Genomic DNA, 15,720 nt, shown 5'->3' with positions numbered 1-15,720 from the left:
ATAACTAAAAGTGACAAGCTTGTAAAAAAAAAGGCTTTATCATTCATATATACCTAGGGTAGCACAATGTGTAAATAAAGCTCTGACCATATGCTCATTTCTCATTGTTTGTGAAGAAAGAAAGAATAAAAGATAAAGACTGAAGAAATAAGGAAAAGATAAAAGATTGTGTATTATGGAAAATTATGGATTGGAGCAGGGTTTGTCCCACAAGAAATGTAATACCTAGGTTAATCAGCCGGCATCATTCATCTGTCCCTGGGTAGATTGCAAGTAATAAAATATGTACAATCGATAAATGAAATAACAGCACAATTACATATTGACACTGAGACATTTCATATTATCCGTAATGATTTTGACTTTATGGTTTGACAATAGACTAATGCAACATTTTAGTTACATTTATATTATTTAACCACTTCAGTTTAAGCACCAATTAAAATTTCTGCTATAGGTCCAGTGATTTAACAATAAATTTGTCATCAAATTAGATGACAAAGTTATACATACAGTATTGTTTTTTTGAGATATCAAACCTTTCTTTTGCCAATATTGTCTCAAATTTATTTACAGAAAGCAAATTGAGACATAGCAAACAAAAATAATTAGAGCCGGTTCACACACAGGCGGCATGACTTTGGGGGCGACTCGGCAAGGCGATCTCAAGATGACTTGAGAGGCAAATTGCAAAATTACTTCTGTATTGAAGTCAATGCAAGTCGCCCCCAAAGTCGTACAGGAACCTTCTTCTAAGTCGGAGCGACTTGCGTTGCTTCTATTAGAACGGTTCCATTAAATAGAGCAGCTGAGTCGCCTGACAGGTTGCCCCTGTGTGTTTTTCTACTTTACCCATGTTAAAATTAAAACAAGTCCTGTTGTTGTAGATAAAATCCTATTTATAATGACATTAAAATTACATGTTGATACATGGCAAATCAAAGCTATTTGTAAATTAAAAAATAAAGCATTTTTTTTAGCTTTAGATAGAGTAGAGATGGATTAGAATACCTGAGATTCACCCTCTAAATTTGTCCTGTTTATCATTATTATCAAAAGTGAATTGTCCCCAGAACAGTAATGGAGTGGAAATTTTCCAATGGGGACACTAATTCCGGTGACCTGGGGGATCCCAATGGATTCCCTTGATTTTTAGGGATTTCCTCTCACCCCTTGTTTTGAGTATAGGACCGGAATGAGACACTGATAGCAAAACAAATTACCAGACATTATAATCCCCCCTCCCTCTATCCAAAATAAGAAAAAAAAGTTTTGCTTATAGTTTTACTTTATGTAATAACAAAGTTCTTCTTGACGAATCAATAGGCCAATAACAGAAATGTAAAATTTGCTCTGGTCCATATGTAATGTACAGGTGTGTGAAATTAAGTCGAAAAGGGGTTATTCAGTTGGTTTATTTGTGACCCCTAATACCTTAAAAGTCCATTGTTTTGACAGATATGTTTGCAGAAATTGGGGATGTGGTACTGTGACGATAAAAGCAAATGCATAAATATTTCATGTCAGCAACTTATAACTCTAAATTCTGTTTAATATAAGCAAACTTCTACTTGATTGCCATTCAGCATTGAAGTTTTATCAGCATGACTTCCACAATCACTAACTTTTCATTCAGTTTACGGCTATACAGTCCCCGCTGTTCCTGGAACTGTGTGACGTTTTTCTTTACTTTGACAATTTTTGCACTTCTAGCATCATTCAAAAGGCTTCAAGATTTGCACCCGGAGAGCTTTTGTATGAGAATTGTGTGTTCCTTTTTTTTTCTGGAAGTAGAGAAAATGTAAAGTGGGAATGTTTAGAGTTCTGGGTCCATTCTGTTCATATTGAACGGTGTTGAGTTTTGTTCTGTGCTAAGATATGATTTTGGTGAGTAATGGATTTTTCTACAGAGAGAATTTATTTAAAAGATCAAGACTTCTCTTGGTTCACAGTAAATCAATTGGGATTAGTCATATAAAGAATGAACAGAAACAAAACTCCAGCCAATATCTTTTTTGGTTTTGGACAAAGTGTGGGAAGGAATGGAATCATTGTAAGATTTTTTTGTGTTTTGTGATCTAACAGATGCGCTGTTATATAATATAAAAGTAAGCTACAGTTTAGGCAAGCCTGGCCTTAATATCATGAGATGGAAAGTGTTAGTTCTGCTTCTGGCCCTGTGTCAGGGATTTATCATGCTGGTCCCTGTGAACTTCAAAGTTTTTCATGTGAATCCTGATTACTACTCTATCCATAAATGCTGCCTTTGTTCTAGTTGCTATTTGTCTGCACAATCTCAGTTTCTAGCTAGACTTTGGTTGAATTCCAACTGTCCAATGTTTGGCAGTTTACAGGCTATGCTTGTGCCTATTAAGTTGGTAATTTGTTTTGATTGCTTCTCAGCATGCTCTTACCAGTTGGGCTAACCCAATACAAATCCATACCCTACTACAGGGGCTTAGAGGAGCCAAGATTTACCATGGCTAGGGATGAGCGCATGTCTGGTTTCGATTCATGGGGTGTTCATTGAACCCATCATAAAGTCCAAAAATTGCAAATTTAAAGCATTAAAGTCTATGGGAGGCAAAGCTTGAAAATTAATTCTGCCCATCCATTTCAAGGCTAATAAAAAGGGATTGTCAAATAAAGCACATGGGGAACTAGGCACTGTTAGGGGGAACATTTATGAGTGCAACAAAAGATAAAATAAATACCATTCAGTGAGGAGAGGTTCCTCACACTACTGTCCCCAAAATAAAAGAAGGCCCTAGCCAAATTATATTAAAATAAATCATGCATACCTCAAAGAAATAAAACCTAAAACTCCAAATACCAACCATGAAATATTAACCCAAACCCTAAACCTAAAACACTAAACCCCAACCCTATATTTATAAAAAAACAAACAAAAAACTGCAAGGTGGGGCCAACAGCTAAACAGCAACTGAATTTTCTGCTGACACACACACACAAAATGGTAATCCTAGAAAGGTCTGTTGGGTGTATGAATTATGAACACGCAGGCAGGCACACGCAATGTAGCTCACCACACTACACTTCCCTGTAATGTAGCACAATACTGCACTGTATATAACACTTTATAAAACACCATATAACACAACAACTGTCTGTCCCCATAAAAACTCAGCTCTCCCTATCTAATCCAAGTCTCCACACACTGCCAAAAGGGTGCTAAGAACCCTGGGTTTTCACAGAGAGGAGGCTGGCATATAAGAAAACCCCCATTATTGGCCCATCTAAGATACCCGACCACAGTTCAGTGGCCAGAAAGTACATTATTTGTAATTGGTTGCAATAGCAATGAAAATGCTGCCACATTAAACTCATCCTTTATCCACCCAAAGCTCATCCTATGGTGGGGGCAGGTCAAGACATAGTCCAAATGACTCTGATTCTTCCAATTTAAGGCATCATAAAGGAAATAAAAGGACTATTTTAGAAATAGAACTATGCAAAATTTGTAAGCCTAATCACTAAAAGCTCAGATATATACACATATTAATATTACTCCAAAGGTCATGTTTGATGTTTTGCATTTTTCATCAAAATAATACCTAGTGATCTTGCCACGAATATCCTTATTCAGGCACTTTCTGTTATAGGGTGAAAATACCAGTAGTGGTTGTTTCAGCAGATTTTATGCAGGCATGGTCCACCGTTATCACCATTAGGAAACTCACCCTGTGGTATGGTGTGGCATTTTCGGTTATATTACGCTTACAGGTTTTTAATAAAAATGAAACAAAAGTGAAACTGTTATTAATTAAATGACTATATGCAATTAATTATTTTACATTTTATTTTATATTATTTTGCTATATTTACACACTGTAATGCACAGTAACTACACAAAGAGAAAGAGATAGAGACAAAGTGACAGCTGCACCTGGCAGCTTTGTTTGTGAACAAACCTCATATGATCACAAAGATTGTTATGAGATTACATGATTATTATGTGAATACATGGTTGGAACCATACTGCTTGCTTCCCAATCATTTGTTTGAAACCAGAGGCTGTAACTATGGTCTCAAGTCTTGTTATAAAATGAAACGTAGATTAATGTTCTCCTTGCATGGGAAATGTTAATCTACAGCGTGCAGTTCTGAAGTGGTTACATTATTAACAGTATTTAGAAAAAAAAGTTGAACATTAGAACTGCGTTATATAAAATATTGTTTATAAATAATGTATTCAATCCTACAGTCTCAGCTTGTCTGCTTCTGTGAAGCCAGTAGATGTTCATTTACAAAAAAACAGTTGGAAGCATAAGAATGTACAGTATTGTATATAGTTTCACTGTAAAGTATATACAGTACAGTGATTTAATCAAAGATGCTTGAAGGTACATGTTTTTTCACCTTAATGCATTCCATGCATTAAGGTAAAAAAAACATCCGACGATTAGCGGTCCCCCTGTCCCCCCCCCACGTTTACTTACCTGAGCCCAGGAATGTCCCACATCTGGAACACGATCGATCGTTGCCCGGCTTCTTGGCTCTTCATTGAATAAATTGATAGAAGCGCAGCCATTGGCTCGCGCTGCTGTCAATCAAATCCAATGATGTGGCGTGTCGGGGGCGGGGCCGGTTCCTACACTCGACTGTAGGACACGGGAGTGCGCTTGCAAGCTAACCCCCTCGGGAAAGAGCTTCCTCCGTGGGACCCCAGAAGAGGACGTTCAGGGCCACTCTGTGCAAAACGTTTGTTATTTTTTTTTTTTTTTAAACCACAAACCTATAGTATCACTTTAAGTATACTTCTGAGCCAGGTAAGACCCCTTGCATGCTGAGGCAGTTTTCAGGCACTTTTGTGCTAAATATAGCGCCTGAAAAGCGCCTGAAAACTGCCTCCTATTTATTTCAATAGATGCTTTCACACTTGCGGGGGTAGATGAAAAAAGTCCTGCAAGCAGCATATTTGGCGCATGTTTGGAGCACTTTAAAAAGCGCCTCAAATACGCCCCTGCCCATTGAAATAAATGGGCAGTGCGTCCAAAGCGACTTAAAAGCGTTTCAAAAGCGGCAAAAAAAATCTCTTTTTCAGTTTTTTTTTTAAAGTCACGTTGACACGTGACCTTAAAAAGCGCTTTGCTAGCGCCTTTAAACCTCTTTAGACCCCTTTTCAGTGTGAAAGGGGTCTAAATGTAAATCTCAATTACAATTGTAGGTGTGTTGTGTTAGCTTTAAAAATTCACAGCAGGTTGACCTAATTAAACCCTTGTACACACTATTCATTTTTTTTTTCATTCAACCGAGCGGGCTAAACAAACAAACAAAAACTGAATAGCTTGTGAGGAGGCGCTGTACAAGCAATCCAATGTCAGTACAACGATCTCCCCCGCTGAGCTACTGTGTTCTGACAAGAGGAGGGCCACCCCGCCAGAACAGGCCATTGGCTGAGAGCCATAGGTGTGCGCAGCCCATTGCATTAGGGTGTGCACCCCAAAGCTCAAACACACTCTGCCGATCACTCATGATGAAAGGGAAGGGGCCGGTAAGTTACATATTTACCGTTCCCTTCCTACTCATCCTAAAACATCCCTGCAGCAACAGCCAGAGGGAGATGAGAGTAGGGAAGCTGGCAGCGCTGCGAGGGGAAGGAGGAGGGGAACCTAGGCAGTAGGAGAAATCTGTGCTGCACAGGGTGATTAGGGTGTGCCTGGGCACACCTGACACACCCTGTGCGCATGCTTATGCTGAGAGCGCTAATTGGATGCTGATGGGCAGACCCTTTTTTATTATTGCCCCTTTGATAGAAGCTGGTCGAATGTTTGCTTCTGATGGACCAGCTACCATACGCACGGGCTGAATATCGGACGGTTTCTATTGAACCAGCCGATGCAGCCTGATATTCGGCCCATGTGTAAAGCCCATAATTGACATTTAGCTGTTTTTACAATGTTTACATGAACATAGTGTTTAATGTAATTATCTAATTTTCAATGCCAGATATACCATTCAGTAAAACCTTGGTTTGCGAGCATAAGTCGTTCCAGAAACATGCTTGTAATCCAAAGCACTTGTATATCAAGCATTTTTTTACAGGGTATAAAAGAGAAGAGAGGCACCTCTGAGTGTAGCAATAAATTGCTAGAAGCTCCTCTCTTCTCTTTTATACTTTTATACTTGCGACATGACGCTATTCTTATATCATGACATCACTTGTATATCAAGGCAAAATGTATTAAACATTTTGCTTGTCTTGCAAAACGATTGTGTTACTTATAAGGTATGGACTCTTGGTTTTTCTCTCTACAGGCTTTTTGAACATCAGACAGATGATATATCTGCTGAATGTCTGCTAAAATGAAAAATAGGCCACTTAGGCCTCGTACACACGATAGGTTGACCAGAGGACAACGGTCTGAGGGACCGTTTTCATCGGTCAAAAACGATGGTGTGTGGCCCCATAGGTTATTTAACCATAGATTAAAATAAAGACAACTTGCTATAAAATTAACCTATGGATTGGTAACTGATAGGTCAAAACCGATCGTTAGTAGGCACAACCATCGGTTAAAAATCTATGCATGCTCAGAATCAAGTCGACGCATGCTTGGAAGCATTGAACTTCGTTTTTTTCAGCACGTCGTTGTGTTTTACGGCACCGCGTTCTGACACGATAGGTTATTTAACCTATGGTGTGTAGGCGTGACGGACCATCAGTCAGCTTCATCGGTTAACCTAGGACAACGGTCCTTCAGACTGTTGTCCTCTGGTTAATCTATTGTATGTACGAGACTTTAGTCAACTGTTTTTATATGGTTTGAGCAGACTGAATTGGGCGAGGGAAAGAGTACACACAATCATTGTGTGGCAGGAGGAGATGCCTGCAAATAGATTATACTGTATGTATGAATGGAAACGTATAGGGGTTTATATATAGGGGTTGTGTGTTTAAAAAAAACTGAAAGAATGTCGATTTTACAAAAGACTCAGGTTGTGCTTTTTTAGCAGTACAACCTGGAAAACCACCAATAAATATAATAACAATTTTTTTTTTAATCATTGAGTGAAACATAAAAAGGTGTCATACATTTTATATCCTCAGTATATCTTGGCATACATTATTTGCAGTTATTGGTTATATTTCTGGTTTTATATAAGTTTATTACAAAATCAGTTATAATCTAATACAGTGATGGCGAACCTTTTTGAGCCCGAGTGCCCAAACTGCAACACAAAACCTAATTTTTTTTTGAAGTGCCAACACTGCAATTAAACATGAATACCAAGGTTTTCGTTTAGAAAAATCAACTCGTACACTTGTCCAAACTAATTAACAGCTTTTGTTTTAAAAGAAAAACACAATAACAGAGCTTTCTATTAAACATTTTTTTTTTATTGAAAAAGATTCTCAACAACTGTACTTGTGCATGTATTTTTGGATAAGGATACATTTGCAGATCGCTGGTAAAGATGCCTTTGCTGATCGCTGGTAAGGATGCCTTTGCTAGGCATTTTCAAAGATGGCTTTGCTGGGCATTTCCAAAGATGGCTTTGCTGGGCATTTTCAAAGATGACTTTGCTGGCCATTTTCAAAGATGACTTTGCTGGGCATTTTCAAAGATGACTTTGCTGGGCATTTCCAAAGATGGCTTTGCTGGGCATTTCCAAAGATGGCTTTGCTGGGCATTTCCAAAGATGGCTTTGCTGGGCATTTCCAAAGATGGCTTTGCTGGGCATTTCCAAAGATGGCTTTGCTGGGCATTTCCAAAGATGGCTTTGCTGGGCATTTCCAAAGATGGCTTTGCTGGGCATTATTAAAGATGCCTTGGTAAGGCATCTTTAAAGATGCCATTGCTGGGCATTTTTAAAGATGCCTTGTCTGGGCATTGGTAAAGATTGGTAAAGATGCCTTGGTTGGGCATTAGATGCCTTGGCTGGGCATTGGTAAAGATGCATTTGCTTACACAAGGGATAGAGATCTACAATGCTGTGATGGGTACAGGCACAGTATACTTTGCATAGCTAAAAGACATTATTGAACATAAGCAGAGGATGAGTCTAATGATCTATTGCTGGGCATTATTAAAGATGCCTTGGCTGGGCATTGGTAAAGATGCCTTAGCTGGGCATTGGTAAAGATGCCATGGCTGGGCATTATTAAAGATGCCATGACTGGGCATTTTTAAAGATGCCTTGGCTGGGCATTGGTAAAGATGCCTTGCCTGGGCATTATTAAAGATGCCATTGCTGGGCATTTTTAAAGATGCCTTGGCTGGGCATTGGTAAAGATGCCTTGCCTGGGCATTATTAAAGATGCCATTGCTGGGCATTTTTAAAGATGCCTTGGCTGGGCATTGGTAAAGATGCCTTGCCTGGGCATTATTAAAGATGCCATTGCTGGGCATTTTTAAAGATGCCTTGGCTGGGCATTGGTAAAGATGCCTTGCCTGGGCATTATTAAAGATGCCATTGCTGGGCATTTTTAAAGATGCCTTGGCTGGGCATTGGTAAAGATGCCTTGCCTGGGCATTATTAAAGATGCCATTGCTGGGCATTTTTAAAGATGCCTTGGCTGGGCATTGGTAAAGATGCCTTGCCTGGGCATTATTAAAGATGCCATTGCTGGGCATTTTTAAAGATGCCTTGGCTGGGCATTGGTAAAGATGCCTTGCCTGGGCATTATTAAAGATGCCATTGCTGGGCATTTTTAAAGATGCCTTGGCTGGGCATTGGTAAAGATGCCTTGTCTGGGCATTGGTAAAGATGCCTTGGCTGGGCATTGGTAAAGATGCAATGACACATTTTTGTTTTTTTCATTTTAGCCCTTTGGATTCTTCTTTGCAATTCTTGTAGATTAGAATCTACAGCAGCTTCCAGACCCAGCAGAGCAGTGGGCATTATTAAAGATGCCATTGCTGGGCATTTTTAAAGATGCCTTGGCTGGGCATTGGTAAAGATGCCTTGCCTGGGCATTATTAAAGATGCCATTGCTGGGCATTTTTAAAGATGCCTTGGCTGGGCATTGGTAAAGATGCCTTGCCTGGGCATTATTAAAGATGCCATTGCTGGGCATTTTTAAAGATGCCTTGGCTGGGCATTGGTAAAGATGCCTTGCCTGGGCATTATTAAAGATGCCATTGCTGGGCATTTTTAAAGATGCCTTGGCTGGGCATTGGTAAAGATGCCTTGTCTGGGCATTGGTAAAGATGCCTTGGCTGGGCATTATTAAAGATGCCATTGCTGGGCATTTTTAAAGATGCCTTGGCTGGGCATTGGTAAAGATGCCTTGCCTGGGCATTATTAAAGATGCCATTGCTGGGCATTTTTAAAGATGCCTTGGCTGGGCATTGGTAAAGATGCCTTGTCTGGGCATTGGTAAAGATGCCTTGGCTGGGCATTGGTAAAGATGCAATGACACATTTTTGTTTTTTTTCATTTTAGCCCTTTGGATTCTTCTTTGCAATTCTTGTAGATTAGAATCTACAGCAGCTTCCAGACCCAGCAGAGCAGTGGGCATTATTAAAGATGCCATTGCTGGGCATTTTTAAAGATGCCTTGGCTGGGCATTGGTAAAGATGCCTTGCCTGGGCATTATTAAAGATGCCATTGCTGGGCATTTTTAAAGATGCCTTGGCTGGGCATTGGTAAAGATGCCTTGCCTGGGCATTATTAAAGATGCCATTGCTGGGCATTTTTAAAGATGCCTTGGCTGGGCATTGGTAAAGATGCCTTGCCTGGGCATTATTAAAGATGCCATTGCTGGGCATTTTTAAAGATGCCTTGGCTGGGCATTGGTAAAGATGCCTTGTCTGGGCATTGGTAAAGATGCCTTGGCTGGGCATTGGTAAAGATGCAATGACACATTTTTGTTTTTTTCATTTTAGCCCTTTGGATTCTTCTTTGCAATTCTTGTAGATTAGAATCTACAGCAGCTTCCAGACCCAGCAGAGCAGTGGGCATTTTTAAAGATACCTTGGCTGGGCATTTTTAAAGATGCCTTGGCTGGGCATTGGTAAAGATGCCTTGCCTGGGCATTATTAAAGATGCCATTGCTGGTCATTTTTAAAGATGCCTTGGCTGGGCATTGGTAAAGATGCCTTGCCTGGGCATTATTAAAGATGCCATTGCTGGGCATTTTTAAAGATGCCTTGGCTGGGCATTGGTAAAGATGCCTTGCCTGGGCATTATTAAAGATGCCATTGCTGGGCATTTTTAAAGATGCCTTGGCTGGGCATTGGTAAAGATGCCTTGCCTGGGCATTATTAAAGATGCCATTGCTGGGCATTTTTAAAGATGCCTTGGCTGGGCATTGGTAAAGATGCCTTGTCTGGGCATTGGTAAAGATGCCTTGGCTGGGCATTGGTAAAGATGCAATGACACATTTTTGTTTTTTTCATTTTAGCCCTTTGGATTCTTCTTTGCAATTCTTGTAGATTAGAATCTACAGCAGCTTCCAGACCCAGCAGAGCAGTGGGCATTTTTAAAGATACCTTGGCTGGGCATTTTTAAAGATGCCTTGGCTGGGCATTGGTAAAGATGCCTTGGCTGGGCATTGGTAAAGATGCCTTGGCTGGGCATTGGTAAAGATGCCATTGCTGGGCATTTTTAAAGATACCTTGGCTGGGCATTTTTAAAGATGCCTTGGCTGGGCATTGGTAAAGATGCCTTGCCTGGGCATTATTAAAGATGCCATTGCTGGGCATTTTTAAAGATGCCTTGGCTGGGCGTTGATAAAGATTTGGGATGCTTTTGCACAATTAATGTGATTTTTGCTGTTGTATGCATGCTGATAACTTGTCAAACCTTGGCTCATACTCCGTTAGTTTGAGAGCAACACATACAGCACTCAAATCATCTGTTAGTCTATTTCTGGCATCACATTTGATATAATTCAATGCTGAAAACAGCTGCTCACAAGCATAGGATGACCCAAACAAAGTAAGGAAAGCAATCCCAAGTGTTTTCATTGCCTTAAAATTATTTGGCAGAGAATTCCACACTTTAAGTATTTCATTTTCTGAACTAGCAACTGTGCTGTCTTTGGTCATCCCTTCACACTCCATCTTTTCAAGAGTGGCACGCAGGTCAGAGAATTTATTTTTCCAGATAGAGCTTTCTTGAAATTCCAGTAGCTCCATTTCCAAATTTTCTAAATCTAACCAGTGTAAGCAGGAAAGATCAAGTTCTTCAAATTTGGCTTTATCTGGAGAAGTAAGAAAACTCAGGGTTGTTTCCATCTTACGGAACTGTACAAATCTGTTGCCAAAATTCTCCTTTGCAACTGCTATAATGCTAGAAAATTCTTTGTAGATTTCATGATGGTTTGGATTGTCTGTAAATGTTGTAGAATTTTCCAAATGCATTTTTAGATTGGGAAAATATTTCAGCTGCCCACTTTCAAGGTCTCTTTCAAAAACCTGCAGTTTTCTCTCAAATGTTCTGATATCACAAAACATTCTTTCTGCTGTTTTCCCTAAACCTTGCAGTTTTTTGTTCAGGACATTGAAGTGTATTGTAAAATCAGTAAAAAACATGAGATTGGTGAGCCAGGTCATATCAGTGAGCTGTGGATATTCCTGCCCCTTGTCATTCATAAACAGCCTAATTTCATCCAAACAGGCTACAAATCTCTCCAAGACCCGTCCTCTGCTTAGCCATCGTACATTATTGTACATAAGTAAAGTATTATACTGTGCCTGTACCTCATCAAGAAGTGCTTGAAACTGTCGAAAATTAAGAGCACGAGCCATGATGTAATTCACCATTTTTGTGACATCCTTGAGGATATCGTCTAATATTTTGCTGCTTTCCTTGGCACAAAGAGCTTCTTGATGTATAATACAATGAAATTGAATGACTGGGTGCTTTGCTTCTTTGACAAAAAACTGTATGAAACCAGATGTTACCCCCACCATGGAAGGTGCCCCGTCACTAGTAACTGAAACCACTTTTTCTGGCCTTATGTCTTGTGAGACAAAAGCCTCCATCACAGCATTGTAGATATCTATCCCTTGTGTTCTTCCAGGCAAAGACAACAGTTTCATGAGCTCCTCTCTCATGGTGTCACCAACAGCATAACGCAAAATTACTGCTAGCCTTGCATGATTATTTATGTCTGTGCTTTCATCCAAGCACATGGAGTAACAGGCTGCCTTTTGTAAGTCAGTGGTGAGCTGCTGACTAACATCACTTGCCATACGCAGGACTCTATCTTTAACAGTATTTCTGCTAAGTGGCATTTCAGAGATTCGTTGCTTAATTTTGTCCTTGTTTGGAAATTCATGAAAAAGGGAATTACTCACAGCCAACATGGCCGTTTTGATAAAATCGCCATCAGAGAGGGGCTTTCCATGTTTTGCTATGCACAGTGAAATTTCAAAGCTGGCATTTGCCAGATAATTTGTTTTAGAAAGATAGTTGCAAAAACTACGATACTGGCAGTGATATCTCTTCAATTTCCCATCAAGAAACTCTTTTCTTTCAGCTACACCAAGTTCGGCAACACTTTTGTGGTTGGTATCAAAATGACGTTTGACACTAGATGTGCGAGATACCACACTTTCACTACACAGAACACATAACGCTTTCCCATTGCGTTCAATCACTCCAAATGACTGTGTCCAGGTCTCTTGGAATGATCTTCCACTATCTGTTTTTAATTTTGCTTTTTTTGATGTACTCATTTTTGGTTGTTCATGTCTACAAAAAACACAAAATGTATAAAATAAGGATGGATGAAGCACCCAATACAAATCTATCCCTACCTACCTATACCAAAAATATTATTGCAACATTTCACAAAAAAGGTAGAACAACTCACGGTTTTGTAGACAGATATACATCGTCCAATATCCTGTGAAACAAGAAGTCGCGCTGTGCCGCTGCTGACACCGCTATGCTGGGTCTGGAAGCTGCTGTAGATTCTGAATTGCAAAGAAGAATCCCAAAGAGAGGGCTGTAATGAAAAAAAAAATATGTTTTCATTGTTGTCCATAGGGACACAGGAAACTACCATAGCCCAGGGGCCAGATGTGACCCTTAGCAACTTACGTTTCTGTAATGTAGACAGATATAAGCTCAAATCGTCCAATGTCCTGTGAAACAACAAGGCGTGCTGTGCCGCTGCTGACACCGCTCTGCTGGGTCTGAAAGCTGCTGTACATTCTACAAGATTTGCAAAGTAGAATCCCGGAGAGAGGGCTGTAATGAAAAAAAAAATATGTTTTCATTGTTGTCCATAGGGACACAGGAAACTACCGTAGCCCGGGGGCCAGATGTGACCCTTAGCAACTTACTTTTTTTAATGTAGACAGATATAAGCTCAAATCGTCCAATGTCCTGTGAAACAAGAAGTCGCGCTGTGCCGCTGCTGACACCGCTCTGCTGGGTCTGGAAGCTGCTGTAGATTCTACAAGAATTGCAAAGAAGAATCCAAAGGGCTAAAATGAAAAAAAAAAAAAGTGTGTCATTGTTGTCCATAGGCCAGGACACAGGCCCAATAACAGCAATGATGGGGGTTATATGTTTGCAAATGACACCTATGCCCAATAACAGCAAACATATTACCTCCCTCATTGCTGTTTTTGGGCCTAGGTGTCATTTGCAAACATATTACCCCCCTCATTGCTGTTATTGGGCCTAGGTGTCATTTGCAAACATATTACCCCCCTCATTTGCAATGAGGGGGGTAATATGTTTGCAAAGGACACCTAGACCCAATAACAGCAATGAGGGGGGTAATATGTTTGCAAATGACACCTAGGCCCAATAACAGCAAACATATTACCCCCCTCATTGCTGTTATTGGGCCTGGGTGTCATTTGCAAACATATTACCCCCCTCATTGCTTTTATTGGGCCTAGGTGTCCTTTGCAAACATATTACCCCCCTCATTGCTGTTATTGGGCCTGGGTGTCATTTGCAAACATATTACCCCCCTCATTGCTTTTATTGGGCCTAGGTGTCCTTTGCAAACATATTACCCCCCTCATTGCTGTTATTGGGCCTGGGTGTCATTTGCAAACATATTACCCCCCTCATTGCAAATGACACCTATGCCCAATAACAGCAATGAGGGAGGTAATATGTTTGCAAATGACACCTATGCCCAATAACAGCAAACATATTACCTCCCTCATTGCTGTTTTTGGGCCTAGGTGTCATTTGCAAACATATTACCTCCCTCATTGCTGTTATTGGGCATAGGTGTCACTTGCAATGAGGGGGGTAATATGTTTGCAAAGGACAACTAGACCCAATAACAGCAATGAGGGGGGTAATATGTTTGCAGAACAAAGTTTCCCAAGTCAGTCAGCAACTGTCAGAACACCCACCAGCGAGATTAGCTAAAGTAATTGTTCAGCAAAATTTTACATTTTAGATTGGGTGATGTTAGCAGGGCAACCCATAATAGACGTCATAAAACGACCCAGGTATCCCATGTCTAAATAGTATTCGAGTAATAAGTATTCTTACCTTTGTCTGCAGCTGAATCAAACTGCGCAATGAAGAAGATGGCTTCACGAGTCTTGCAGCTCTTTCCCGCCGTGCGTCTTCTCCTCATGCTCCCAGTCACGCCCAGCAGCACGTCAGGCAGTGGATGATCTGAGAGCTTTCATTGGGTAGCAAGCTAACACGTGACCTCCGGGCGCTCATTCTAAGTTACGCCCACTCGGACACGTCACCGCTAGCACAGGGTAGTGTGGGAAATGTAGTTTCTAGTTGCGGTTGACGATTTAATTTTTTTTTCTTTGACATTTCTGCATTGTCACCGCGTGCCCACCAAAACAGCTTGCCGTGCCGGGAGCGGCACGCGTGCCACGCGTTCGCCATCACTGATCTAATATGAGGCCATCTGAGACCCACGGTATATATATATATATATAGTAGAGAGTCAGGTTCCCCAGGGTCCAGTATATGAATGTAGCATTATTATCTATAGATCTCATAGAAGTTGTAACCAATAATTGAATGGTACATGGATCCCTTGACATCTTTGTTATTTTCTTTTGCAGGTATCCTATGTGAAAGCCATTGACATCTGGATGGCTGTTTGCCTTTTGTTTGTCTTTGCTGCTTTGCTGGAATACGCAGCTGTAAATTTTGTGTCGAGACAACACAAGGAATTCCTGAGGCTCCGCAGGAGACAGAAAAGACAAAGCAAGGTTGGATAATTATTATGTACATCGCTACTTTATTTTTAAAGGTTTAATTTCAATATGACAGTTATTTCTATGGTATACACTGTTATCTTTTATTTTCCATTTTCTGTTCATGCTGATATAACATAATATGCATGCTGCAGGTAAGGGATCAAGAGGACTTGTCCCTTTTCAAGAAACCATTCTGCAGTCATGGGCGTCGGCTTCATAGGGCAAGGGAGGGCGTTTGCCTCCCCTGGAATCGTAAAATAGTGTTGACAATGACACGTCACCTCCCGCACATCGGTGGGCCATTTACTTCACTCCTGTGGCCCGCTTATGTTTGCCGGCTCCAGCCAATATGATCATCGTGCTTTACAGCCCCGCCCGAAACCCGTCCTGGCGGTGTGGCGTCACTCACGGCGGGAGGGTATTATCATTAATGGCTGGGAATGATGGAAGGAGCATAGAGAGCTGCCTGCTAAAGGAGCCAGCGCTGCAGAGGAGGAACCAACCAGCAACAACATCTTCATTACAATCACACAGCACGGAAGCATCAGTCGTGTCAGTGTCACTGCAAGTAAGCACTAAACAAAATTAAGCTGATGGC

The 15,720-nt window shown here is 40.7% G+C and overlaps 1 protein-coding gene and 1 long non-coding RNA gene across 5 annotated transcripts in view; one reads left to right on the top strand and one right to left on the bottom strand.

Moving 5' to 3' along the window:
* GLRA2 (glycine receptor alpha 2) overlaps positions 1–15,720 on the top strand; it is a 223,820-nt gene that overhangs the window by 151,060 nt on the left and 57,040 nt on the right. For all 4 annotated transcript variants that reach the window (XM_040338681.1, XM_040338679.1, XM_040338678.1 and 1 more), the window contains one exon: positions 14,985–15,134. In XM_040338681.1, coding sequence (XP_040194615.1) covers positions 14,985–15,134 — 150 coding nt within the window. The remainder of the gene's footprint in view (positions 1–14,984; positions 15,135–15,720) is intronic.
* LOC120927777 overlaps positions 1,071–15,720 on the bottom strand; it is a 37,883-nt gene continuing 23,233 nt past the window's right edge. Inside the window, exon 3 of the long non-coding RNA XR_005747127.1 lies at positions 1,071–1,784. This is a non-coding gene — a long non-coding RNA (uncharacterized LOC120927777). The remainder of the gene's footprint in view (positions 1,785–15,720) is intronic.

The sequence above is a fragment of the Rana temporaria genome, chromosome 2, assembly GCF_905171775.1.
Source record: "Rana temporaria chromosome 2, aRanTem1.1, whole genome shotgun sequence".
Taxonomy (NCBI): domain Eukaryota; kingdom Metazoa; phylum Chordata; class Amphibia; order Anura; family Ranidae; genus Rana; species Rana temporaria.
Note: the sequence above shows the minus strand (reverse complement) of the source record. Positions and strands in the feature narration are given on the sequence as shown.